Source organism: Loxodonta africana, chromosome 7, assembly GCF_030014295.1.
Source record: "Loxodonta africana isolate mLoxAfr1 chromosome 7, mLoxAfr1.hap2, whole genome shotgun sequence".
NCBI lineage: Eukaryota > Metazoa > Chordata > Mammalia > Proboscidea > Elephantidae > Loxodonta > Loxodonta africana.
The window spans coordinates 47,030,998-47,058,197 of NC_087348.1; the positions used below are offsets into that span (position 1 = coordinate 47,030,998).

The 27,200-nt window shown below is 45.7% G+C and overlaps 1 protein-coding gene across 4 annotated transcripts in view; it reads right to left on the bottom strand.

Moving 5' to 3' along the window:
- Positions 1–27,200, bottom strand: part of LDLRAD3 (low density lipoprotein receptor class A domain containing 3) — a 300,710-nt gene that overhangs the window by 188,165 nt on the left and 85,345 nt on the right. For all 4 annotated transcript variants that reach the window (XM_010592124.3, XM_023550709.2, XM_064288268.1 and 1 more), the window contains one exon: positions 24,236–24,382. In XM_010592124.3, the coding sequence (XP_010590426.2) occupies positions 24,236–24,382 (147 nt within the window). The remainder of the gene's footprint in view (positions 1–24,235; positions 24,383–27,200) is intronic.

Genomic DNA, 27,200 nt, shown 5'->3' on the forward strand with positions numbered 1-27,200 from the left:
TCTGAATACATCAATTCTTCTTCTGGCTTCCTTTTTTGTTGTATTTATTATTACTAACGATTAAAAAATATCAAAGCTGACATCTACTGAGTGTTCACACGGTACCAACAGCCGTGCTGGATACTCTACATAGATGAGTCACTTCATCATCACATCCTCTCCTCCAGAAGAGAAAACATCAATACAAAGAAAACTTGCTCCAAATTTCCTGGTTGGCAAGTGGCAGGCTGGGATCTGAACCCAGACCAGCTGACCCCGGAATCCACACTCAGCTCTTCCGCCTCCCATTGTAAGTAAGGGAGTAATGACACAATCAGATGAGTATTCAGGAAGATCAACCAGGAAATATTGGGCAACACTAGTTTATGAGAAGGAGCCCTGGTAGCACAATGATTAAGCACTTGGCTGCTAACCAAAAGGTTAGAGGTTCAAACCTACCCAGCAGCTCCATGGGAGAAGGACCTGGCCATCTGCTCCTGTAAAGATTACAGCCAAGAAAACTCTATGGGGCAGTTCTACTCTGTCACGTGGGGTCACTATGAGTCGGAATTGACTCAACAATACCCAATAACAACAAGTTTATGGGAGTGGATGAGATCTCCAGTGGACAATGGATTACAAGAAAACAAGAGAACCCTCGGGAAATACCAACATTTCTGGGTGAACAATGATCCAGGGAAGGAGACCAAGCAGGGGCTCTTCAAGGTAGAAGGTAGAGAAGCCAGGAGGCGGTGGTGAGGAATCCACGTAAGCAGCATATGGCGAAGGGGAGAAGGATGTGGCCAACAGCATTCAGTGCTGCTTGGAGGTCAGCTAATGATGGATTTCCACACCTGCTGGGTCTGACTACAAGAGTTCCCGGTGACCTTCCCCAGAGCAAACTCATTATTGTGGTGGATGCAAAAGCTAGACAGCAGAGGGCCAAGGAGTCACGTTCTGACTACCACAAAGGAGAAGGATGGAGCAGGAGCTGGCAGGACTTTGCTTTGAGGAGAGTTTGGAGCCAGGGGAGAGATTAAAGATAAGGAGGTAATTAGAGCAAGAGGTTCCCAGACGTGAGCGTTCACCAGACTCACCTGGGGAATGAGTGCACAAGCAGATTCCTGGTGCCACCCCCACCCCAAGTGGTAAGCCAATCTTTCTCAGCACAGCCTCAGTTCTCGGGGGATACGGACAATCGAAGAGGCTTAGAAACTACTGGGCCGGGACAGTGGTTCACAAAGTATAGTTCTTGGAATGCCTGCCTCAGAGTCAACTGGGGACACATTTGTTAAACCTGTCACTTCCTGGTCCCATCCTAGACCCACTGATTGGGAATCTCGAAGGAAGGTCCCAATCTAGGTCATTCTGATCCAGCCAGCATGGCACCCTAGAAACATGGGCTCCAGACCCGGCTGCTCAAAAGCTAGCTTTCAGACCAGCAGCATCTGCGACCACCTGGGGTTTGTTAGAAGTTCAGACAATCAGCCTTACCCCAGACCGGTAAATCAGAATCTTCGTTCTACCAAGATCCCCCTGCCCTCTGAATTCACATAAGGTTTGGGAAGCTCTGGAAGAGAATGGAGGGTCTGTACTGGGGGTGAAAAGAGAGGTATCCACGGCATCCACCTGGCAGCATGTTAGTGCCCTGAGGTAAAGGAAAAACAAAAAGCCCCGGAAGACCCCCGATGCTTCAAGCCCCCTCTGTACTCTTCAGGGCCGAGGAGCAGAGCCAGGCACTTCTGCAAACACCTAAAACGCAATCCCTTCTAGAAGGAAATGTGAAGCAAAGAAAGGAAAGTGTTGCGCAGGAAACTCAAGATGCACTCGCCTTGCGAGGGAGGCGGGACTCCTCTGAAGCCTGAAAAAAACCTCCTAGGAACAGAACCCCTGGCTTCCTCCACAGCCATGGCACACACTCACCTGCAGGGGGCAGCAGAGCAGAGCGGCCACTGTGGTTAAAATGCCTGTTTTTAAAACTCAGCTCAGCTGTGCCACCCAGGCACCTCGACCAATTACTTCTCTAAGCCTCACTTCCTCATCTGTAAAACCGGTTCTAATAGTCGGACTTACTCCATGGGGAGGCTGTGAAGACTGACATGGCGCCTGGTGCGTAAAGCTCCACTGATCTTCAAACCCAGGCAGTCTGGCCCCAGGACCCCTACACTACATGCATACTCAGGGTCTCCACCATTTACCATAAGCTTAGACCTACCTAGGAGTCCCTGGGTGGTGCAAACAGTTAAGTGCTTGGCTGCTAACCAAAAGGTTGGCAGTTCAAGTCTACCCAGAGGCACCTCAGAGGAAAGGTCCAGCAATCTACTTCTGAAAAATCAGTCATTGAAAACCTCACGGAGCACAGTCCTACTCTGACACACATGGAGGTCACCACGAGTCAAAATCAAGTAGGTGGCAGCTATTTCTTTTTTTTTTAAAACCTACCTGAACGCATTCCTACACGTGTATGCACACACGCCAGAAAGCCATATCGTATTTTCACAAAGAGAAAGACATTCCATTTTAAATCACAGCAGTCTGTTGTTGTAAGGGTGTTTAGAGATGGTCAAGTCACTTTACACATGATAAAACTAAGGCCTAGAAGAGTCAGAGTGCTTACACACGACAACAGTTAGTTCTTTCCACGGAACTAAAATAATTAGGAAGACCACAGGCAATTACCACTTACTTGCTGTTTGGTTTCTTCCCTCCACACAGTCACTAAGGCTTACATAGGCAATGGTTGAGTTGGGAGGCCTGGCTCCTCTGGACCAAATGTGCTATCCACCACCCGCTCTGTGCTGTGCTAAACTCACGGAGTACCCCTAAAAGCCTGGAATTAAGTAGGAGGAGCTGCCCTCTGCCTTTTGTTCCTCAACATGAAAGCGACTCATTAATCCCAGCCTCTGCTCTTTAAATCCAAGCAAAATACCAGGATCCAGTTGCTGGAGCTGAGGATAATGGGTGCCTGCCTACTCCCAGGCTTAGAGAGATAGACAGGCTTTCCCAGAGTTCACACACCCCTTGGGACCCAAAGGAACCTGGAGAAATATTTGCCTTCAAGAGAATGATTAATTAGCAGAGAGGAATTGGGGTGGGGGAGGCAGAAAGAGAGGATGTAAGGACAGGCTGTTTAAAGCCAACCAGTCAGGTGACTCCTTTATAAGACCTAAGAGCATGGGGTGGGTGGGTGGGTGGGGGTGTGTGTTAGAGTGAGAAGAATCCTATTCCTCCTTAGTAATCCCATCTGGCTCCCTGGTCAGAGACAACCAGCTCTGAGAAAGCAGTAGTGTGAGAGGGATAGAGGAATACAGGCAGATTTGCCCCCCACGAACCCTTGTAAACAGTCTTTTTTTTTTTTTTTTGACATTTAATTCATTCATTCAACAAATATGAACTGAACATTTTCCATGTGCCCAGAGCTGACTTTGTTTAGTGTGGGGATAACAGTGTGCAAGATGTTTGCAGACCTTTTCCAGGTTGACCTGAAGCTTTTAACGCTGCCAGGAAGATGGCACCTATCACCCTGTATTGTACCTGCTTGTTTACAAGTCACAGGTAGAGAAGGGCAGTGGTACAGAAGCAGAGACAAAAGGCATCTACCCACCCTTGGGAGGAAGGGAAGGAGAGGAGGAAAGCAATGCTTCTAGAGGGGATGTGGTTATAGAATGAGAGCTCCCTGCCTTCATCATCCATTTTGCCTACCTGCCTGCCCGTCCTCCCTCCCTTCCACCCATCCATCCACCCACCCATCCATCCTTCCTTCCTTCCCTCCCTCCCTCCCTTCCACCCATCCATCCACACACCCATCCACTTATCCATCTGTCCATCCATTCACTTGTCTACCTGCCATCCACCCATCCACTCATTCATCCACCCCTCCCTCCCTCCATCCATCCAGTCACCCACCCACCCACCCATCTTCATTCTTTTTAAGCAGCAGCTTCCCTTCCAGGGTGAGGGTGCTGATGTCTTATGTCCAGTGCTTCTGTTGTGGAACAAAGCACCTAGCAATGCCACCTGTATAAACAACCAGTGTCTCTAGGAAGATGCTAGAGGGCACATTTTAACTTAGAAAGAAAAGAAGGCACAGACAATTAAAATCACATGTCCTAAGTTCCAGGCAAGGTCAAGAACAAAAAACGTTCCCTACTCAGCTATGGCATACCAGCCTACACTAGAATTCTCTCAAGAGAGGCACTGTTGTTCTTTTTTTTTTTTTAATTGTTCGTTTTGTTTTTATTTTACTTGTGTCCTCTGTGGTCATACATAGGGGTAAACATGATACTGCTCCTATGTAATTTTCTTAAAAGCCCAGCCTTAAATATAAGACTTCAGGAAGATTGAGTTCAGTAGGAGAAAAAGTCTGAAGAACTAACAAATTAAGTGATGAAACAAATCTGCCTTTGTATTCCCAGTGTCTGGGCTGAAAAACAAAATATTTCTGAAATCCAGAAAATGGAGGAAAATCCTGGCACAAGACCAGGAATGTTGAGAGCCCAGGAAGAGTGTGTTTCGCATATGTATTGTTTTTATAGCTGTTCACACTTGCCAGAATTTGCTCTGCATCTGGGCATGATTATACAATCCTCGGTTTATGTTTTCTTCTGAAATACGCTTTGTAGAGCAAAGGGAAGAGCATGGAACTGACGGACTTGCCTGGAACCACTTCCATTGCCCGGTCTGTGGGCGTGGTCAATGGCCAGCACGTGGGTGACTCCTTAGAGAGCAACCCCAATTTCTTTTTTTTTTATTTTAATGTGGTAAAATATGTAGAACACAACATTTACCATTTTAACCACTTTTAAGTGGCATTAGTTACATTCACAATGTTGGACAACCATCGCTACTATCTAAGACTTTTTCACCCCCCCAAACAGGAACTCAGTGCCCCTTAATAACCAACGATTCAAGCTTCTTCCTCTTCCTCCCTTTCCTTCCTGGTAGCCACTAATAAACTTTGGTCTCTATACATTTGCCTATTCCAGATATTTCACGTATAAGTGAGATCATATCATATTTGTCCTTTTGTGTCTGGCTTATTTCACTTAGCATCATGTTTTCAAGCTTCATCCATGTTGTAGCAAATATCAGGACTTCCTTTTTATCAAAAAAAACAAGAAGTTACTGTTGAGTCAACTCCAGCTCATGGAAGCCCCATGTGTGCCAGAGGAGAACTGTACTCCGAAGAGTTTTCAGTGGCAGATTTTGGGGAAGTAGATCACCAGGCCTTTCGTTTGAGGCATTTCTGGGGGGACTCAAACCTCCAACCTTTCACTTAGCAGCCAAGCATGCTAAACATTTGAACCACTCAGGGACTCCAGTCTTTTTCACAGCTAAATAATAGTTCACTGTATGTACATATCACATTTTGTTTATCCATTCAGCTGTTAATGGGCACTTGGGTTTTTTCCATCTTTTGGCTACAGCGAATAATGCTGCTATGAACATTGGTGTGCAAGGATCTGAGTCTCTGCTTTCAATTCTTTTGGGTACATATACCTAGGAGCGGAATTGCTGGGTCATATGGTAAAAAGCCCTGGTGATGTAACAGTTAAGCGCTCAGCTGATAACCCATAGGTTGGTGATCTGCTTCAGTAAAGATTACAGCCAAGAAAACCCTACGGAGTGGTTCTATTCTGTCACATGGGGTTGCTATGAGTCAGAATCAACTTGACGGCACCCAACAACAACAACATGATAATTCTATGTTTAACTTTTTGAGGGACCACCAAACTGTTTTCCATAGTGGCTGTACCATTTTACATCCCACCAGCAATGGACAAGGGGTCCAATTTCTTCACATCCTTGTCAACACTTCGTTTCCGTGTCTTAAATAATGGCCATTCTAGTGGGTGTGAAGGATCCTACAATTTCTTGAGGATGCCCCTACAACATTTCTAGGTAGCCCCTGTAGTGACTGTCAGAGGCCTGGTCTCCTAATGGCCATGGCCCATCGGCAGGGTCAACGACACAGAAGGGCGATCTTACTGGCATTGCCTAGAAACTGTCTGCAACCAAGATCAGGTCTGCTCTGCTGTCTGAGTGATTCTCTCCTGGGGTCACTAAGTAGGATTCCCAGAAGACGTTCACCAGTAACTTCTGATGATTACAGCAGTAGTGCTGATGGGGCTGCTGCTGACAGCAGCTCTTGCTGATGTCTACCTTGCACCGTAAGAAAGAAAAAACCAAAAGAGTTGCCAACTAGTTGACTCCAACTTCTGCTGACCCCATGTGTGTCAGAGTAGAACTGTGCTCCATAGAGTTTTCAGTGGTTGGTTTTCTAGCAGCAGATCACCAGGCCTTTCTTCTGAGGCTCCTCTGGGTGGACTCCAGCCTTTCAGCTAGCAGCTGAGCACATTAACCATTTGCACCACCAGGGACTCTGCCATGCACCATACTGTTTATTTCTTAGACAGGTAGAACGGCTTACCCAGTCACACAGTCAGCAGTGAGTGAAGCTGGGACTTGAAGTCATCATAAGCCTCACATTTCTACTAACAGGGAGCTCATTACCACCTCAGGTACCCCACTGCTACCTTTAAAGAGTTCCAGAAAGCAGATTTTGGCCCATTGTAAGAAATAAATATCTGAGTACTGCTACGCTAGGCAAATAGGAAATGAGCTTTGTTCTGGAAAAGGACAATTATGGTGCTTGTCTTTGGAATCACAGATGTCAAAAGAGATTAAAGGGGTGGGATGGGCTCCTGAGGAAGAGTCCTGTGGGATTCGATCCTTTTGTCTTTTCAGCACAGAACCCTCTGTTAAAACAAAATCTTATGCAAAACTCAGTAAGTATTTTTTAAAAACAGTAACAAAAAACAGAGCTGCAGCTGCTTTGCTTTCAGCAGGAAGAAGGTCTGCTTCTAAAGCCCCCACTACCAGATGCCCTTCATCCTCCCTGCGGCATTAACGCTTGGCACCCCAAGAACCACCATCTGAAAAACACTGAAAATAGTCCTACGCCTCACTACAGAGATGACATCATACAGCTAGATCCTAACAAGTCTCCACTGTTCCTTATGGCAGATATTCTGGACCCTTCATTGACCCTTCTATGACTCAGGTAGCCTTTCCTTTTTTTTTTTTTTTTAGTCACCCAGGGCTACCTGTTACATGTTGTCATAGACTGAATTGTGTCCCCCCAAAATAGGTGTCAACTTGGATAGGCCTTGATTCCCAGTATTGTGTGGTTGTCCTCATTTCTGTGATTTTCCTATGTGTTATAAATCATAATCTCTGCCTGTGGTTGAAGAGGATTAAGGTGGGATGTAACACACTTGTTCAGGTCACATCCCTGATGCAATGTAAAGGGAGTTTCCCTGGGGTTGGCCTGCACCACCTTTTATCTTATAAGAGATAAAAGGAAAGGGAAGCTGAGCAGGGAGAGTGGGGACCTCATACTACCAAGAAATCAGTGCCGGGAGCAAAGCATGTCCTTTGGGCCTAGTGTTCCTGCATGAAGAAGATCCTAGTCCCTGGGAAAACTGATGACAAGGACCTCCCTCCAGAGCCGACAAGAGAGAGAAAACCTTTCCCTGGAGCTGACGCCCTGAATTTGGACTTCTAGCCTACCAGACTGTGAGAAAATAAATTTCTCTTTGTTACAGCTATCCACTTGTGGTATTTCTGTTATAGCAGCACTAGATGACCAAGACACATATACTCAAATATGACAGTGTTATTAATAATAATGACTAACACTTATCAAGAGCCTAGTAAAAGCCAAGCATTGCCCTGAACACTTAATTGGTCTAAACATACTTAAACCACAACTCTATGAGATAGGTACTATTACTGTTCCCATTTTACAGACAAGGAAATTGAGGCACCGTTTAATAAATGGCTCAGTATGCAGAGGAACTGAGCCAAACCCAGGCAAGCTTGTGCCAGAGCCTGTGTACTCCCTACCCTATCTCCTACACAAAAAATAGTACGATGTTAGGTAAGAACAACATACCATTATCCCACCTCCCAGGCATACCCACTGTTAACAGGAATATAATCTTCTTGGGATTACTTGCTGAGATTTCCAAAGGCCAGGCACCTCTTCCTGAGAATTTCATTTTTGTGTCAGATGAAGTCTTTTTCTTTCATGGGCAATACAACAGACCCATCCCTTTTCTTCAGAAGACAATATGCACGAAAGCACTTGAAGAGCAAAACAAAGCACTACCTCTCATCACATTGCCATCTATCTTAGTGTTCTCTTCTCAGAACGCTTTGCTTTTGAGGCCGACACACCTGCTGGGATGCTTCTCACCTGCCTGGGCTTATCAGAAGGGAAGCTCTGTTGGACATCCCTTCCCCACGTATGGGAGGAAGCCAACAATTCAAGATTTGTTTTAAGTAACTTCTTCCTTCATCAAGACTGTTAGTCTAATCATAGGACAAGTGAGTTTCAAAATGCGGAGTGGAAAGCACGAGACTTACCTGGGCTGCTTGTAAAGATGGAGCTTCCTAGGGCCTACCCTTGAAGATTCTGTCTCAGGAGGTTTTGAGTAGCCCTCCAATCTACATTAACAAGTGAGTCTGATGAAGATGACCCACGAAGCATGCTTTAGGAAATACTTGTCAGGGGCTGTCTTTGGAATGCGGGAATCCAGGTGGTGAACAGCTTAGAGCTTCATTCGGTTGTCATTCAAAAGAAAACTTAGTTGTTCCGCCTCCCTTTTCTTTTTTTGGCGACATCCTGGTTCATGGTGAACCATCAAGATAACGCCATATTGCTTCATTCATTCAGAAAATTTACTGGTCATTTTACTGTGATAAGCTTGGTAACAGCAGGCACCAAGTTAAGACGACTCCTTCGTCCTTCCCTCTCTCCTTCCACAGATGCTAAACCACCATCACAGTCTGAAGGCTCTCCCTGACTTCTCTGCTCCCACCCCAGTGAACCTCTTGGACATCTCACCTCACCTTGGTTTCTGCTTCTCGGCAACCCAACCTAGTGCAGGGGCAGAGCCTGTCCTAACTGCTGTTCCACCAAAGTCAGGGCAGGTGAAGAGGTTCTTTGTTAAGTCACAACTAGAACCAACACCTGAACATGCTGAGGAGAAATGGAAAAGTGGAGAAAGAATGGGTACTTCACCTCCATTTCCATCTCAGGAGAGCCTCAGAGTGGGTCCTGAGTGTGGCGGGGCTGGCAGGTGGGGTAGATACACAGTGACTGCTGTGCCACAGAGCACACCCCAGCTGATAGCTGGGCAGCAGGTAAATTCTCTCCCTTACTCTTCGCAGTACCACAAGCCTGATGGCCTCAACCCCAGGGAAGCCCTAGTTTGGCTTTTAATGTCAGACAGCAAGTGGCAGCAATTGGCCATGCTCTGCATCAAGACCATTTGCTCCCTGTCATCTGACAGAGCCTCACTCGGCTTCCCAGCAGATTCTCTGCCTTGTTGCTTGTGCCCTGGAGCGTGGTGAATACATGGTTTGATCACTGAAGAGCAGGTGTGCAAGGAGTTCAAAAGAAATAAGGCATAAAAGCACACAGCACGGTGATGGTGAGGGCCCGTGCAGGCTCTGGACCAAATGCACAGCTACAGGCAAGATTCTGCTACAGGTTCACCTCTATTGGCCAAATTGTTCAAAACAGTTGGATTCATCTCTTGGGGTTGCTATAACAAAGTACACAAACCGGGTGGCTTAAAATAACAGGAATTGATTCTCTCGCAGTTCTGGAGGCTCGAAGTCCAAAATCAAGGTGTTGGCCTGGTCATGCTCTCTCGGAAGATCTTTCCTTGTCTCTTCATAGCTTCTGGTGGTTCCTGGCAATCCTTGGTGTTTCTTGGCTTGTAGACGCATCATCCAATCTCTGCCTCTGTCTTCATATAGCTGTCTCTCCTGTGTCTCTGTGTCCAAATTTCCCTCTTCTTATAAGGACATTAGTCACATTGGATTAAGGCCCACCGTACTCCAGTATGACCTCATCTTGGTCTAATTACATCTGCAAAGACGCTATTTCCAAATAAGGTGATATTCTGAGGTTCTGGGGATTAGGACTTAACATATCTTCTGGGGGGACGCATTCAACCAATCACAACGGCCAAGGGAAAAAATACACCCTGCTGGATGGACACCATAAAATCCCTTTGAAAGCTGGCTGTCTATCCTTTTGCTTTCTGGAAGTCTGATGCTCCCCGCAGCCACACTTGAAGTTCTCTCGCCATAATCCCCCTCTTCCCCAACTGTGCCCATCCATCCCTGAAGCACCATCTTGGCTTTCTGTAGGACTCAAGATGATAGCAGGATGGCCTCTCTCTCCTTCCTCCAAAGAGAGAAAATGCTCAGCTCTACTCCCCTGACCCCATCCTCGGAGGGCAGCAAAAATTATTGTTAGATCCGAAAGCACTGAGAGGCAAACACTTCCACCTGATGAGACACAACAGGAGCCAAGAAGGTCTTCAGACCCTGCACACTTCAATTCCATGGAGAATCTGAGACACTGACTGCCGGCCTCCCATGCCCCCTTCCCATAAAATGAAGGGGGAATTAATGATAGAAATAAACAACTAAGGTGCATGCAAACTACACCTTCCAAAGGAGTCAGAGGCCGTATTTCAACTAGGAGTTAACCTGAAGCTTTGTGGTGCTGTGGAATACCATGGAATACCTCCATGTAACCTATTTCGGTCCCTCCCCTCCATTCTAACTACTAATTCTCCCTTCCAACCATCAACAACACCTTTTGTGTCCTAAGACATTCCCTACATTTTATGGGACTTCTCTTGCAGGAATCTTAATGAAGGACATGCTATTAACCACATCAAAAAACAAACAAACCACCTGCCATCAGTCAGTTCTGACTTACAGCGACCACCTGTGTTAGACAAGACCTGTGCTCCGTAGGGTTTTCTTCACTGTAATCTTTACCAATGCAGGTTGCCAGCCCTTTCTTCCATGGTGCTGCCTGGTGGCTGTGAAGCACCAACCTTTCTGTTAGTAGTTGGGCGTAAACTGTTTGCACCACCCAGGGACCTTGTCAAAAGCCAAAAGTTCCTTTTAAGAGAGGTGCGTAGATACTTCTTGTCTCAGAAAAATCCTCTGCCCCCCTTCTCTCCCCCTCTCCACCGTCAGAAAACTAGGCTCCACGTATTAATAGCAAAAGAATCTCTCTGGTCACGCGTCTAGATTGTATGAATGCACCACATCCTCTCTTTTTAATTATTATTTTCTCATCTGTCTCTGAATTTTTTTTAAAAGCCATTAGGCAATTGCAAACTAGCTATGTCGCAGATGAAAGTGCAAGTCTGCATAAAAAACTAAAAATAAAAAGACTGCATAGTCACAGCCCAACTTGGATCAGCAAGATTTGTCTGGATGTGCCAGGAAAAAAAAATTTTTTTTTTTTTGCTGTTCTGTGATTTTGCAGCCATTTAAATTTTATTAGCAATTACAGAGCCTGTTACCACTGACTACATCTTGCATTTGCAGCCAATTCCTGGCAACAAGAGCGTGCCTGAATGACAGCAGCCCAGGCGATCTGGCCACACTCGTTCTAGAAACACGGAACATGACCTTCCGCTCCTCACCACCCCCCCAGCTCAGGACTGGTTCATTAAGATTCTCCCCTTGCAGCTGGGAAAAGGCAGCAAGCAGAGCTGATAATAACAGCTCTCCGGAAGTGGCGAGGAGGACTGGAGAAATGGAGTAAAGCTGATATGTATGCAAAAGAGCTGATTTAAAAGATGAGTTTGAGAAGACTTTATGACACTAACTTCTGGACTGGCGACAGTATTGGCATTCAAATTAGTATTTTCCATGAAAGTGGAGGCAAGCCCCAAACAACAAATGCCATCACCTGGGAGGGACTGAGGGACCTGGCAGAGGCTGAGAGCTCCTGGTAGATACTCCCTGCCTCTATCAGTATACGATCAGAATGGTACTGGCAGGGACGTGGGAAGACGGAGCTTAACTAAAGAAAGAAATGAGACTTCTGAGGAATCCTGAGAACTGGGAGTTTTGTGACTTCAGAAATGAGAGGTGCTCTTCTCTAGTACTACAGTGGACAAATTCCTCCCAGTTTTTTTCTAGGCTCCAGGAAACCAAACCAGTTGCTGTTGAGTTGATTCTACCTATGTTCCACAGGGTTTTCAATGACTGGTTTTTCAGAAGTAGATTGCCAGGCCTTTCTTCTGCGATGCCTCTGGCTGGATTTGAACTCCCGACCTTTCAGTTAGCAACCGACTGCATTAACTATTTGCACCACTCAGGGTCTCTAGGCTCCAGGAAGCCTTACCTCAACAGACCTCAGGTCTTTCTTGTCCCAGCCCCACAGGATAGGGCACCAGGACCCCTAGTAGAGAGCCAGACTCTTTGCACTTAGGGGAAGCAGAGGAGTCCACAGGGCTCTGGGGCTCCCCTACTATGGCTGTACCATGCCCTACTCCTCATAACGGGGCTATCATGGGGTTCCTAGGTTCCGACTCCTGAAAATGGTTCAGGGAAGGGAAGATTCTAATTTAGACTAATCTCCTGCCAACCTGGACATTCATAAAACTTCCAAAATATAATGGCCCACCTTCCTCAGCTTAGGCAATCTGTTAGAAATAGAATCTATGGAGCACCCCCAGCCCACCTTTGACGACTACAGGAATGATCTGGTGACACTGGAGATTCCAGCTTTCGGGACACAAGGCATCTCTGGGGAAGGGGGAGGACAGGATGAGTACTTATTAAGTGCCTGCTATGTGCCAGAAACGGTTGCTTTCACATCTGATTTCTTCTCGCAACCTCCTTTTCACACCTGCTCCCATTTCCCAGATGAAGAAACTAAGGCTCCAAAAAGGCAAGGGACTAGCAGCGGCAGGGCTGGATCTAAACCAGAAATGTGACTCCACACTCCCAACAAAAAGGACAGCTAATGTTTATTGAGCACTTACAAATGCCAGATAATGTCTCACAGGTTTTAAAGATTTTAGCTCATTTAACCCTCACAAAAATTCCATGGGACTTACGAGGAAACTGAGGCTAAGGAACTTGCGCCCAGGTAGCCCAGCTCACGAGTAGGGGAACCTGGATTCAGGCCAGGGAGTGTGGCTCTGAGCCAGGACCCTCCCCCTCTGCACCTTGCCTCCTGGCCTTCAAAGCACAGCACCCTAAGGAAAACATACACCTGTGGTTGCATGCATCTGTGTGGAAATGTTCAGCACCCCTGGCTGAAACCTCGTATGCTAAGCATCAGAGAAAATTACAGGATTTCACTGAATCAAGATGCCATCGAATGCAAGACATGCCACTCTTTTAGGTACAATTAAGGAAGAACTTTGTCAGTCAAACTAGGACACCATGCTTTCTCATCCTATCGATCATAAGAGAGATCTCAATCACAGAAATCCAAAAATGTGAAAAAATGTGTGACTGAGAACCAAAGAAACACTGTAGAGCTTAGAATGAGCAGGATGGTGACATGCATTATAGAAACAGAGTGGATACGATGTTCTTTGTGAGTGCAGAAAGTGCTGGAAAGCTACATCTTCTCACCATTTAAGAAAAGCTGATAATCCAGACTCTTGTGTGGAAGCTCCTGATTTGTAAACATTGCAAACTAATTCATTTTTTACACGTCATTGTTCAGGTCAAACAAAATCTGACTGCGGCCCCATCTGGCTAGGACCACCAGTTTGATCCCTCCCAGCTTCGAGGCAGGGCTAGACGGCAGTGAGCTAGTGCGACTGTATTTGGTCCCCAGCATCTTCCCCATCCCTGTGGCTTTTAAAGGTTTAGAACGTTAACAGGCTGGGACACACACTAACTAGCACTCAGGGTACTTTCTTCATTGTGGAAGCGGCAATCAAGATTCCAAGTGATAAAAGGAAGACTACATATAGCTGTTTCTATTTTTTTTTTTATATTTGTTTATTTTCTCATTTAAATCAATCATTTTAATACTTCAAAGTGAGGGAAGTGGTGGTTCAGTGGTAGAGTTCTCGCCTTCCATTCAGGAGACCCAGGTTCAATTCCAAGGCAATCCCCCTCGTGCACAGCTACCACTCATCTGTCAGCGGAGGCTTGCGCGTTGCTCTAATGCTGAACAGGTCTCAGTGGAGCTTCCAGACTAAGAAGGACTAAGAAGAAAGGCCTGGTGATCTGCTTCCAAAAATCAGCCAATGAAAACCTTACGGAGTCAAGGACCAACTCAACAACAGCTAACAACAACAATACCGACAAAAGGCTTTCAAACCCCTCCTGCTGCACTGGCATAGTTGCTCCTATCGCATGACCACCATGCTATAAAAAGAGCTGCAAAACAAGCAGCAATGAAATACCCCAAGTGAATGCAGCAAGAATCCACGCAGCACCGGGACCATCAGGGAGCTGGGTACATAATGACCCATCCTGTGCTAGCTGCTGGCCACTGGGTACTACACCTTCCCCATATTTACCCAGAGAGCTTCGGATCACTTTATATTTCTCTACCTAACGTACGATGGCCTGCATCTTCAGAAATCTTCTGGGATGTCTTAGTTATCTAGTGTTGCTATAACACAAATACCACAAGTGGATGGCTTTAATAAAGAGAAGTTTATTTTCTCACAGTAAAGTAGGCGAAAAGTCCAAATTCAGGGTGTCAGCTCCAGGGAAGACTTTCCCTCTGTCGACCTTCTCATCAATCTTCCCCCAGACTAGCAGATTCTCTGCACGGGGACCCCGGGTCCAAAGGATACACTCTGCTCTTGGCACTGCTTTCTTGGTGGTGTGAGGTCCCCGTCTCTGCTCCTTCTTTCTTTTGTATCTCAAGAGATTGCCTCAAGACACAATTCAGTCTTGTAGGTTGGGTCAACCTGACTAACATAACTTGCCACCCAACGTCCCTCATTAACATTGTAGAGGCAGGATTTACAACATACAGGAAAATCACAAAATACCGGGAATCATGGCCCAGCCAAGTTGATACACATATTTTTGAGGGGACAAAATTTAATCCATGACATGGGGACTTATAGAAAACTTTGCATAAGGTCAAAGCCTGTTTATCCTGGTAAGTGGAGCCTGACAACCTGGAAATGTCTGTATTTAGCTGTCAGATGCCTACCTAATTTATGCTGAGATTTCCAACAACTAAATGGACACGAGACACAAACAGCACTACTGGGATGAAAGGAGATCCAGAAGACTGTTCCTGCTACAAGTTCTAGGTGTAAAACCTTGGAGGCCACAGGAGCTGTGCTAGTTTTAGGCCAGTATAGCAAAGATGGAAGGGCCCAGACAAAACAGAAGACTGTTCAAATCTGGAAGCAAAATGCCATCATCAAAATCCACTTAGGTGCTTAATTATACAGGCCTCTAGCAGAGTAGGGGCCAAGCCCATGGCTGCTCAAGTAAGTTGGGCCAACTACAGGTCCATTAAAGCAGAGGTTCTCAGCCCAATGCAGAAAACGTACTTCTACACTTCCTCCCGAGACCAAAAAGAGCTTGGCTCATCTTAGGCCCTCAAATATTTGTTCCCTTCCCTCTTGCATCAGCTTGGGCGTCTGGCTGGCTCCCTGAAGCCCTAAGCTAAAGGAAATTTGCTCATGACTGTGTGCTCAAGACTCTCTCCAGTGAATAGGAGGATACTGACCCAGCAAAGTAAGGTGTTTCTATGGCTCAGGCTCTTAAACTGAGAGGAAAGAGAGAAAAGGGTGAGGGAGAGGGGAGAGAGTATTCTAGGCGAGAGGGGAAGGATGGGTAGGCTGGAGCAATAACTACTAGGATTGAACTGGCTAGGAATGTCACTGCATACTTGGGTTTGAGGAGATAATATCAGTTAGCACTTACTGAATGCTTAACCAGGCACCTGCCTACCAGTCTAACATACATTAGCTCATTTAATACTTACAAAAATGCCCTGCGGTCAGCAAGGTGATCCTAACCCTGTTTGCACCTGTTGTTTAGGGTCAGTTCCTTGGTGGCCTGGACATAAAAAAAAAAAAAATGGACATACTGCTAAATAAATATGTGAATCATCACCTCTGGAATAGGTACTGTTATTATCCCATTTTACAGATGAGGAAATAGAGGTACAGAGGTTAAATGGTGTTGAGAGCCTCAGAGGTCATAAATGGAGGCTGGGGTAGAACCTAGCACTGCCTGACCCGCTTAAAGCCCCCAATCTTAACCATGGGATTTACTGCCTCACATATGAGATGAAAGAAATTAAATGAAGTGGGGGACATGCCTGGAATTACCAGAGAAATTTAAAAATGAATACAGAAAAAAGCAAAATGATTAAACTAGAAAAGTGGCGAACAGCACACGTTGGTCTTGGATTTCTTCTGTTTGATGAGTGCCCACGAAGGAGTGCGTCTTTTCACTCTAAAGTGTTCAATGGACATAGTGTTACACCACAATGATACTCTCTAGACTGTTCTAAGTGCCAGTTTTGTTTTCTGAGGCTCAACTTCTTCAGGAGGCCTTTGGAATTCAGCAGTTAATAACAGCTTGTCAGAGCCAAGATGTGGAGAAAATGGGCCCTTCATTCATACAACAAGGCAGTTTGCCCTGAGCAGAAACTGGAGCACACAATTCTTCCAAAAAGACCCAGCAGCATCTAGGGTTCATAAAGAATGCCCGCATCTACTGGGCTGAGGCAGGCTTACAGAAGCCCAAATGGCCTTAACAGTCCATGGGAGGTAAGATTCTTACTTTTAAATTGTTAAAGAATAAGTGGAGGCAGGAGGTGCAGGGAAGCCCAGCTTTTACACAGTGGGACAGCCATCACTCGCGATGTAACAATTTTTAGAAAACGAGACAGGCTGATAGTGTTGTGTCAGTTCTCCTTTTTACACAGCTAAAGGCTAGGACTTGCTCTAGCTCATCAGTTGAACCAGTTGCTGTCAAGTGACTTTGACTCAGAGCAACTCTATGAGTGTCACAGTAGAACGGTGCTCCGTAGGGTTTTCCATGGAGGATTTTTTTGGAAGTTGATCACCAGGCCTTTTTGATTCTGGATAGACTCGAACCTCCAACTTTACGGTTAGCAGCCAAGCACAGTCACCATCTGCACCACCCAGGGACTCCTTCGCTCCAGCTACATCCCACAATCCACTGGCAAGCCGCCTTTCTAGGCTACAACATGTCCCCTGTTCTCATGTCTCCCTCTAAGAAAAGACAGAACAGCCTAAAAGAGGGTAGAGCAAGCTGTGTCCAACATCAGCAAGTTCCCTGGTTTCCGGGAATATTTCACATGTGAAGCCAAGCCTGGTACCTGGTGAAAAAGCTGAATGACTGTTAAAGTTTGAGTAAGGATAATAAAGTTGAATCTAGCTTTATTTTCATCTCTCTGCTTGCCCTGTAGCACCAGGTTTCAAAGAAAACATTATATGTGGCGCCACCTAGAGGCCGAAGATTAGGAAGATGCTAAAAAGGAAAGGGAAGACTACAGGACCTGAACAACTTTGCCCCAGCTTTCCTCCCCTTAAGTACTTCTTTGTGATCATTATTCCAAACTTGCCCCCACAACCCTATTTTATGGATTTCCTCCATCACAGCAGAGCAATGAGAAGGCGTGCTCAAGAAATGGCTGAGAAGTGTAAAAGCAAAAAAAAAAAAATTCAAATTCCATTTTTGTACCTACTTTTTCTATGCTTCTGGACTTGGAGATTCATTAAAATTTTATTTTTTGGCAAGGTCCTTGAATTTACCCCCACTCCACCCACTACACACACACACAAACATAAAAAGCCTGAGACTTCAAATGTCTGTCCATGAACACCTGGTCAAAGACATCCATCACTATAATTTTCCAAAGGAGAAAATTAACCACCTTGTGACAAGGATCTCAAACAATCAAGATCTCTCCCCTATTTTGGGACACAGACAGAAGGTGGCAAAAATCCACAAAACTATTAGGAGATCGATCCCAAGACTCTTGATTCCAGGTCACATGTGGTTTCCAGAAACCTGGATTATCCTTTATCACAGCAAGTGACAGTAATTAAAGCACCCTTCTTCTAAGAAAACATGTCAGAGACTCATAGGACTCAAAACCATTTAAAAAATCATTTACATAAAAAACCTTATCAATGTTTTTAAGATTTTTTTTTTTAAGAGGTTAGTACATTGCTGGTTCAGCGGTAGATCTCTCTCCTCCCATGTGGGGAGATTAGGTTTAATTCCCAGCCAATGCAACTCGCGCTCGGCCACCACCCATCTGTCAGTGGAGGCTTACATGTTGCTATGATGCTGAACAGGTTTCACTGGAGTTTCCTGATTAAGATTAATTAGGACGAAAGGCACAGCATTCTATTTTTAAAAAATCAGCCAACGAAAACCCTATGGATCACAACGGTCTGACCCTCAGCTGATCGTGGGGAAGGTGCGGGACTGGGCAGTGTTTCCATCTGTTGTACATGGGGTCTCTGTGAGTCAGGGGCCATCTTGACAGCCCCTAACAACAATGATAATACAGTACAATCCCATTCCAAATAGTAACAGATACATGTAGAGAAAGAGCGACCTCACCGGTGGTCTCTGATGGAGGAGGATTACGTAGGCTTCTTTTCTGGGACAACAGGAAGCACTACGTAACCTCTCTGTGGCTCAGTTTCCTCACATATAAACTGAAGGTAACAACCGTCCCTTCCTCAAAAGGTTTTTGTGGCGATCAAATAAGTTAATAAAGTACCTGAGAAAGCGCTACTTCAGAGTGCTTGCCCGATAAATGCTTGCCCCTGCTCTCCCGGCGGCCCCACCCCGCCCCTCAGCTGGTTGTTCTTTTCTGGAGCTTCCACACATCTCTAAAGTGTGACTCTATTCCTTTTATTAATACACATACACACGTGTATATGAATATTAATAAAAGGAATAGAGTTACACTTTAGGAAAGTGGGGAAGCTCCAGAAAAGCATAACCAGCCAGGGGTGGCGGGGGGTGGGGGGGGGCCGGATGGGGGAGCTCAGGGGCATGCATTTACCTGGCAAGTGCTCTGAGCTAGCGCATTCTCGGGTGCTTTAACACGTGTGTGTGTGTGTGTGCGCGTGTGTGTATAAAATGACCATTTAGAGCATTCCATAAACCAGAAACAGAAATACATTCGAACTATTTCAGAATGAACCTCTTCTCTCAAAACCTAAAGGGGAAGGTTCTCCAGTTTCACAAGGCGGAAAATTTCATGTCTCAACCCAGGTGGGAATTTATTCTAGTCTGTTAATAGATATTTCAGAAAATAGGAAGCACAACCAGTAAACAGAGATATGGGAAAACATCCAGCTTTACTCCACACCAAACCAAAAACCCACTGCCGTCGAATTGAGTCTGACTCATAGCGGACCCTATAGGACAGAGCAGAACTGCCCCATACAGTTTCCAAGAAGTGCCTGGTAGATTTGAACTGCTGACATTTTGGTTAGCAGCAATAACTCCTAAACCACTGTACCACCAGGTCTCCCCAACCTTACTACATAATGAAAAAACAGAAAAGGAAAACATATATCCATTTTCAACTACTCAATTAACCAGAAAGAAAATCTTTTTAAAGATCCTACCCAATGCTGCCAATACCAAAAGAAAGCCAGAATTCTTGCACTTGGCCAGTGAGGGAGCAAACTGGTACAACCTTTTGCAAAACAACTGGGTGGCCTGTATCAAGAGCCAGAAAAACTCCTGCCCTTCAACCTAGTATTTTTAATTCTGAGAATCACCCCTAAGAAAATAACTCCACACAGGGGAAAAGTTGTATGCACCCTGATGTTCATAATGGTGAATACTATTTTGATAATGAAACACTGAAATTAACTTAAATGCCCAATAATGAGTAAATATACTCTATCAATTTAATGGGCTATTATCTAGGCATTAAAAATTATAGAGAGAAATATGGAAAAATCTTAACATGTTTGTTATACGGGAAAAACATCAAAATATAAAATTATGTATCTATGTTGACTGTAACTGGGAAAACCCGAAATAAAAAATTCCAAAATGCTAATAATAGTGGCTCCCGTAGCATATGGACACTACATGTCACTCCTTTGCTTTTCACCCCACTCCCCAATTTTTACAGTATGAGGTTTAGATTACCTTTCCGATTAAATAAAATCTTCCTGTCTCATGAAAATCTTTCCTATGCTGTGGAAACCCAACAGCTGCTCGCTCTCTCATATCCCACCCCTACACACCTCTCTAGGCTCTTCTCCTCCCCTTTGGAAATGGCAAGACTTCTCTTTTTTTGAGTGTATTATCTTCTAAATACCAAAGCTTCACAGGACACTTGAGGCAATCACCTCTCTGGGATGCAGGATGAGAACATCAGCTGCCCTCACCATCCTCCTTTTAAGTACCCAGTTGTTTCAAAGAATTAGAGAAAGGGTTTTATAACCCAAGGGCAAGGCATGGAGGGCTGTCACCTTCCCTCTAGAGAGGTGGTGGAATTCTAAATCTGCTGCTCCCAGGGGACCCTTCAAAAAATGGTGGAAAACGTCACTCTTGACCCACCCCTGCCCATCCTGGCTCTGGTTAAAACTACCATATATTTCTGCCTTCTGGAAATGGACAAGTTGCGCAATGGATCCTAAACGTTTTGACCAGCAGAAGTAAAAAAGCAAAGGAGATTTAAACTCCCAACACAGGAGAACATAGGTTACAAGCACGTCTACTGGATGGAAGTCTAGGCAGCCTCAGGAAACAATAATTATGAATACTACATATAAACCAAAACCAAACCCATGGCCGCCGAGTCAATTCCAACTCACAGTAACCCTATAGGACAGAGCAGAGCTGCCCCACAGGGTTTCCAAGGCTATAAATCTTTACGGAAACAGGCTGCCACATCTTTCTCTCACAGAGTGGCTGGTGGGTCGGAACCGCTGACCTTTCAGTTAGCAGCTGGGTATTAACCACTGCGGCACCAGGGCTCCTCTATACTAAATATAGTAATGTGTGAAGTGCCTCTAACATCAAGTAGAAAAAAGCAGGTTACTCGATCGCATATCACCATGACGACAACTGTAAAATATATAGTCAGTGCAGACTGGCCAATAATAGTTAATGTTTACAAGCCACTTGCTACACACAGGCACTGTGTTAACGTGCTTTCCATGAGTTAAAACCTCACAATTCTGTTATTATTCCCATTTTGGACAGGAAGAAATGGAGGTACCAGGAGGTCAAGGAATTCTCATCTGATCCTCCTAATGGCTAAGATTTAGAACATTCTGGTAACTTTCCCAAGATCACACAGCCTAAGGGAGAACAGGGAGATAGATGCAGACAATCTTCACAGTTTATACTCTTAACCCCTAGAACAGAAGGGGATATTTAAGAAATTTAAAATGAAAGTAGAATTTGTTCCAGAAAAGGGACTTTTTCCTTCCCTTCCATTGTCTAAACTTTGCAGTGTTGTTCTGTTTTTACAATTTTAAGAGGAAAAAAGAAGGGCAGTGGAGAAGATTTTTATTTTTTTAATGCATGTGTTTGTGTGTATGGTTTTTAAATTATGTTTTGATCAAAAGACTAAATAAATGCCAATCAAGTCTCTGCCACACTTGGGAGTTCGGAGTAGGAAATGAGGAGAAAAAAATGGAGGATAGCCAAGACAAGCGTGATCCAAACGAAACCAAATAGTTCCAAGCAGCTGCCCTACCACCATCTTTTTTTTTTCATACTGTCTTTCCATTTTCTTTTCCAGTTTGAGTATGAATTTTAAAACCACGGAACTGGACTGACGGAGGACACAGAACGTCACAGAAGATTCTAATATTACATAGCTGCTCTTGACAAAGCTAGGAATAAAACTGAGGCCTCAACCCCCAACCCTGCATTATTCCAAAACTTGTCATGTGCTGAATATTCCCAGCTCAGCTAACAACAATTTGCATTTACTGTAGTTCAACTATCCCTGCATGGTCCAAACGGTTGAGCACTCATCTATTAACCAAAAGGCTTGGTGGTTCAAACCCACCCACAGGCACCTTGGAAGACAGTCCTGTTGATCTAGTTCTCAAAGGTCACAGCCTTGAAAACCCGTGACGCAGTTCCTCTCTGCACACATGCGGTCACCGTGAGTTGAAACCAACCCAACAACAACTCTGAAAACAGTGAGTGCACATGTTTGTATAACGTTTAATAATCCCCAAAACTGAACTCATTACAGAGTTCACATATATTATCTCATTTGAAACTAAAAGTACAAATGTTAAAATTCTAGCAATTTTGAAGCCAGGCTAGACACAGGGAAAAACTAGACGTCATACTTTTTAATTCTGTAAAAATAAAAATGCATTATGTATAGTGGTCTATTCAGAAAAGTAACATGCCACAAGGTAAAATGTTCCCTCCAATTTTTTCCCCAAAACTTCTTTGAAGGCTGGGGCAGCCTTCAGGGATCCCTGGTTGGCAGTTGGAATCCGCCCTGAGGCACCTCGAAGAAAGGCCTGTTGACATGCTTCCAGAAGGAAACCCTACGGAGCACAGATCTACTTAGACACACAAGGAGTCGCCACGACTGGTTTGGTTTTTTGGTTCTGACAGCTGAGGGACTGGTCCTGGAGCAGGCGCATGACCTAAAGGAAGCCCATCGCGAGTGAGGGAGCACTGGGTCCAGTGGCTGGGCTCCAAACTCAACTCTCCTTCCCGTGCGTCACAGAAACTGGGCCTCAAGCTGTGGGCAAGAGCTATGCTACAAGTTCAAATTATTATCCTATCCTCAGCCATTGCCATCCACTGGCTTCCAGAGAGACAGCAGGTTCTGAGCCAGAACACATCCATCACTTTCCCTGCCAGAGAGGCCACATGGCCTGGTGCCCGAAGCCCAAGGAAAAGAACCAAGAGCCAGCGGTCCAGTTGTGCGGTCCCAGGCAAGCTACCCACTAGTCAACCCTGTGCTCACCAATGCTCAGGTTCACTTCCCACATGCCAGGGTACCTGCGAAGGTGACTACACAGGTGCCGTGGCTGAGCTCACTCTGCAGAAGCAAACTTTGGGGTGGAAAGGAATCTGCCTCTACCGGACATGGAGCAGCATGATCACTGGGCCCGTTAACCCCCTCAGCTCACATCCCAGGGGCCTCTTTTCTCATAGATCATCACCCAACCAAATCTCATGCATATTGCAAGGAAAGGAAATAGGTAAAGAACTGAATAAGCAGAAGGGGGTAAGAAGTATCACAAATACCACCAGATCCTGGTGCTGTCCATTTGAAGTTGATCCCACAGGCAAAGACCTAGGCCACATCAGCAGAGACACAGGGATGGGGAAGCAGAGTACTATCTGTTCAGTACCAACTCCATGCTCGCTGTTGTTGTTAGGTGCCATTGAGTTGGTTCTGACTCATTGCAACCCAATGTACAACAGAATGAAACACTGCCCAGTCCTGCACCATCCTCACAATCGCTGTTACGCTTGAGCCTATTGTTGCAGTCACTGTGTCAATCCATCTCGCCGAGGGCCTACCTCTTTTCCGCTGACCCTCTACTTGCTAGATATATAATACTTGTTGTTGTCAGTACCGTAGAGTTAGCTCTGACTCATGGCAATCCCATGCACAAAAGAACAAAACGCTACCTGGTCCTGCACCATTTTCACAATCATTGCTACACTCGAGTCCATTGTGGCCACCGTGTGTTTTAAGTGCCTTCCCACCTAGAGGGCTCATCTTCCAGCACTATATTAAACAATACTCTGTTGTGATCCATAGGGTTTTCACTGGCTAATTTTCAGAAGTAGATCATCAGGTCTTTCTTCCTAGTCTTAGTCTGGAAGCTCCACTGAAATGTGTCTATCGTGGGTGATCCTACTGGTATTTGAAATACCAGTGGCATAGCTTCTAGCATCATAGCAATATGCAAGCCACTACAGTATAACAAATTGACAGATGGGTGGTGGGACATAATGCTACATCTGATTTAACAGTCAAGAAAACTCCATATGTTCTGCAAGATGGATACCAGCATGAGCACTGGGGTCAGGCAGCCCTGGGTTCAAATGTCAGATCTGCTACTTGCTGGTTGTTAAGATACTGAATTGAAGCTGGGAGTCTCTGCCCCCTCTTGTACAAAGTGTGTAAGGTGAAAGCAATGACAGTACCCCAGGGTAGCGGTCAGGAGGGCCATATATGGTTTCCAAAGTTGTAGCTCCATCACCACCAAGACCCCCGCTTCCGTTCAGACCATGCTTCCCTGAGATGGGGTACAGAGTGGTGGAGGCAGGATTGCTGTCCAGATGCCCAAACCCACCAGCTTGCAAAAAAGCAAAGTTTGCAGGATCTAAGCCAGGCACGGACCTCCTGGCCCCGTCCCAAGAAGGCCCCAACCCCACCCCAGCAGAGGTCTGAGTCACTCACGGCACTCCTTCTCATCGCTCTTGTCAAAGCAGTCGGGCAGCCCGTCACACTGCCAGGAGCCGGGGATACACCGCCCATTGCTGCACATGAAGTTGCCCGGAATGTTGCACTCGTTGGTGAAGTTGTTCCCGGGGAGCAGCTGGCTCTCTGTCAGAGAAAGGGGGCAGAAGATCAGAGAGCACAGCCACAGCAGAAAGGACCTGTGCCCCCATCCCTCAAAGAGGCCTCAGTAGACGACTTCCCCTCTCTGTAACTCAGTTTCCTCATCTGAGCAATGGGACTGATAACCTGGGTCCCCTCAGAGATTTCGAGAGAACTATATGGGAAAACATGGGAAATCACTTATCAGTGCCTGGCACACAACAGGCGCTCTCTGGCTTTTTTTCCTTTCTCCTGCCAAAAGGTGGGCTGTAAAATGCGAATGTTCTTTTGTCTCTATCAGCAGTGGCTAAAAATTAAGGTTACAGACAGGAGAAAGTGCTGGGTTCCCAATGCCTCTGACAGCAGGACCTGGGGGATCCTTCTAGGCCTCAAACTCTGGCTCCTACAATCACAGAATCCTTGAATTTGGGCCAAGTTGGCAGGAATACTAGGAGATAATTTTACTTTCGGAAATAGGAGCCCAGGACTAAAAAACCAGCCTGCCTGAGGTCACACAGGTAGGAAAGGCCAAGTTGAAATTTGAACTAAGGCCGTCTAACCCCCAAGGGGGTACCGTGGTCATTGAACTGCTTGCCCAGAGTTACTGAAGATTTAGAACCAAGTCCTAGAGTGAGAGTCAATACCACTGAATACAGTCATAAAGCACCAAGGCCTCTACCCCAAACCACCAATGGGCCCTGCGGACAGATTTTCAAGGAAGCCAGGGTTTGATCCATCTGATCAGTCTGAGCCAGAAGTGGTCAATGGCTGGGAGATAAGGAGTCATCTGGAAGTAAAACAGTCTTGGGTAAAGAGGAAGGGGGAGAAAAGGCCAGTTCCCTAGCTCACCTAAAGTTCCAGGGCTCTCCCCAAGTCCTTCAACAAGCATTTATTGGACATTTAGGACTAGACACTTGTGCTATGTCCTAAAGATGAACAGATGAAAGCCAGGGCTCCTTCTTCCAGGCTGGAAGGGCACACGGGGATATGAACAATTTTACTGCCATGTGATAAGAAGAGGGGTGTCAGACCTGCCCAAGGAGTGTCAGGAAGGAAGGGACAAGGACCATGATAAACTTTGCCAAAGTGAAGCATCTCTAGATTTCAATATTCCAGTTCCCTGATATTACATCTTTCATGCCACTATCCTTTATATGTGCTATTCTTTTTACCTGGAATGCCCTTTGACCTGTTGAGTTTTCTAATGAATCCTTATACACCCTTTCGTATCCAATTTATATAATGTCTTCACCCTGAAGCATTCCCTGGCATACCAGCAGAAATGAGCACTTACTCTGTTGTTGTCTGGCTACAGTACTACGGGGCAGGGGGCGGTGGGGGGAGCGGTGATACTAAGAATGCTTTACAAATGGAACAAGCAAGCAACAACCAATCAGAATGGATACAGACAGACAAGCAGCACCACCTCAGCCCTGATGCCATAGGTAGTCCCTTGTAGGGCATCTGCCCCACTGCACTAAATGAATCATGTGCACGCATGCCTCCCTACTGAAATGTAAGCTTTCATGGTTCATCAAGGAACTCTAGAAGAGAAGACCTCACTATCCACACCAAACCCTAGATATCTTCCTGTTCCATCCCACTCCCTCACCCCCAAGTCCAATCACCAAGTCCTATCCATTGCCATAGCCGTGACTAGCCCAAGTTGCCACCATCTTTTACGGGCATTACTGACACAACCTCCCCAATTGGCCTCCTTGACTCCAGTCTCACCCCTCTCCAACCCATTAGCCTCTCTGTGGCCAGAAGGATTTTTCTAAGGAGCAAATTGATGGTGACACTTCTCTGCTTTAAAATGCCCTTGAATGGTTCCCCAATGTTCAGATAAAGTCAAAATTCAAGGGACTCAAGAAAGGTTCCAAGAAAGAGGTGGCATCTGCAGTAGTCCTTGATGTATACAGAGATGAAAAGTAAGGGCCCTTCAGGCCTAGGGGGCAGTAGGCAAAGACCCAATTACAGAGAGGTGTAGTACAAGGCATCGAAGGGTGTGGAAAGAATAAAAAACCAGTCCTGATTGCTAGAAATTGCAAATGTAGTGTGCCACCATTTCTCCCACTGTACCACCAACTCAAACCAAAAAAACCAAACCCACTGCCGTCGAGTCGATTCTGATTCATAGTGACCCTATAGGACAGAGTAGAACTGCCCCACAGAGTTTCCAAGGAGCACCTGGTGGATCTGAACTGCTGACCTCTTGGTTAGCAGCTGTAGCACTTAACCACTACGCCACTAGGGTTTCCAGCTCAGACATCACTAATCAAGCATGGCACACTGAGCTCAGAACCCCTTAAAAATGGTCTCTAGGAAGCCACCAACAACCCCAAGAAGAACATGAAACCAATTCACCATCCCAGGGCTAGGGCTCAAGATGCCAGAGGGGGAATGATGGGAAAGAAGCCTGGGAAGGGTGGCCAGGTGCTTGATCCCAGCCAGACACAGATGCTAAACCCAGAAAACCCACACATTCCAGCTGTTTCATAACAACTGCCCTGGGCTTCACCAGCAAGCACAGAACTCCTTAGGGCTCCCGAATGTAACTGTCATTCTGTTTTGGCTGGAAATCACTTATACTTGCTTTTGTGAGGCTAGCTCCTTGAAGGCATGCCCCCTGGAAAAGTCATGGTAATTGTGAATTCTTATTTTGATAAACAGATTTCCGGAGGCTGAAAATTGGACAGGTTAGATTCCAAAGCGCTTGATCTGAGAGTCAACAAGGCTGGAGGTGTGCGGCCTTGACAAATGAAAGGGTGTGATGCATGGAGTGAATACCAGGTCTATTATACACAATTGGTCCTTTCCGCCA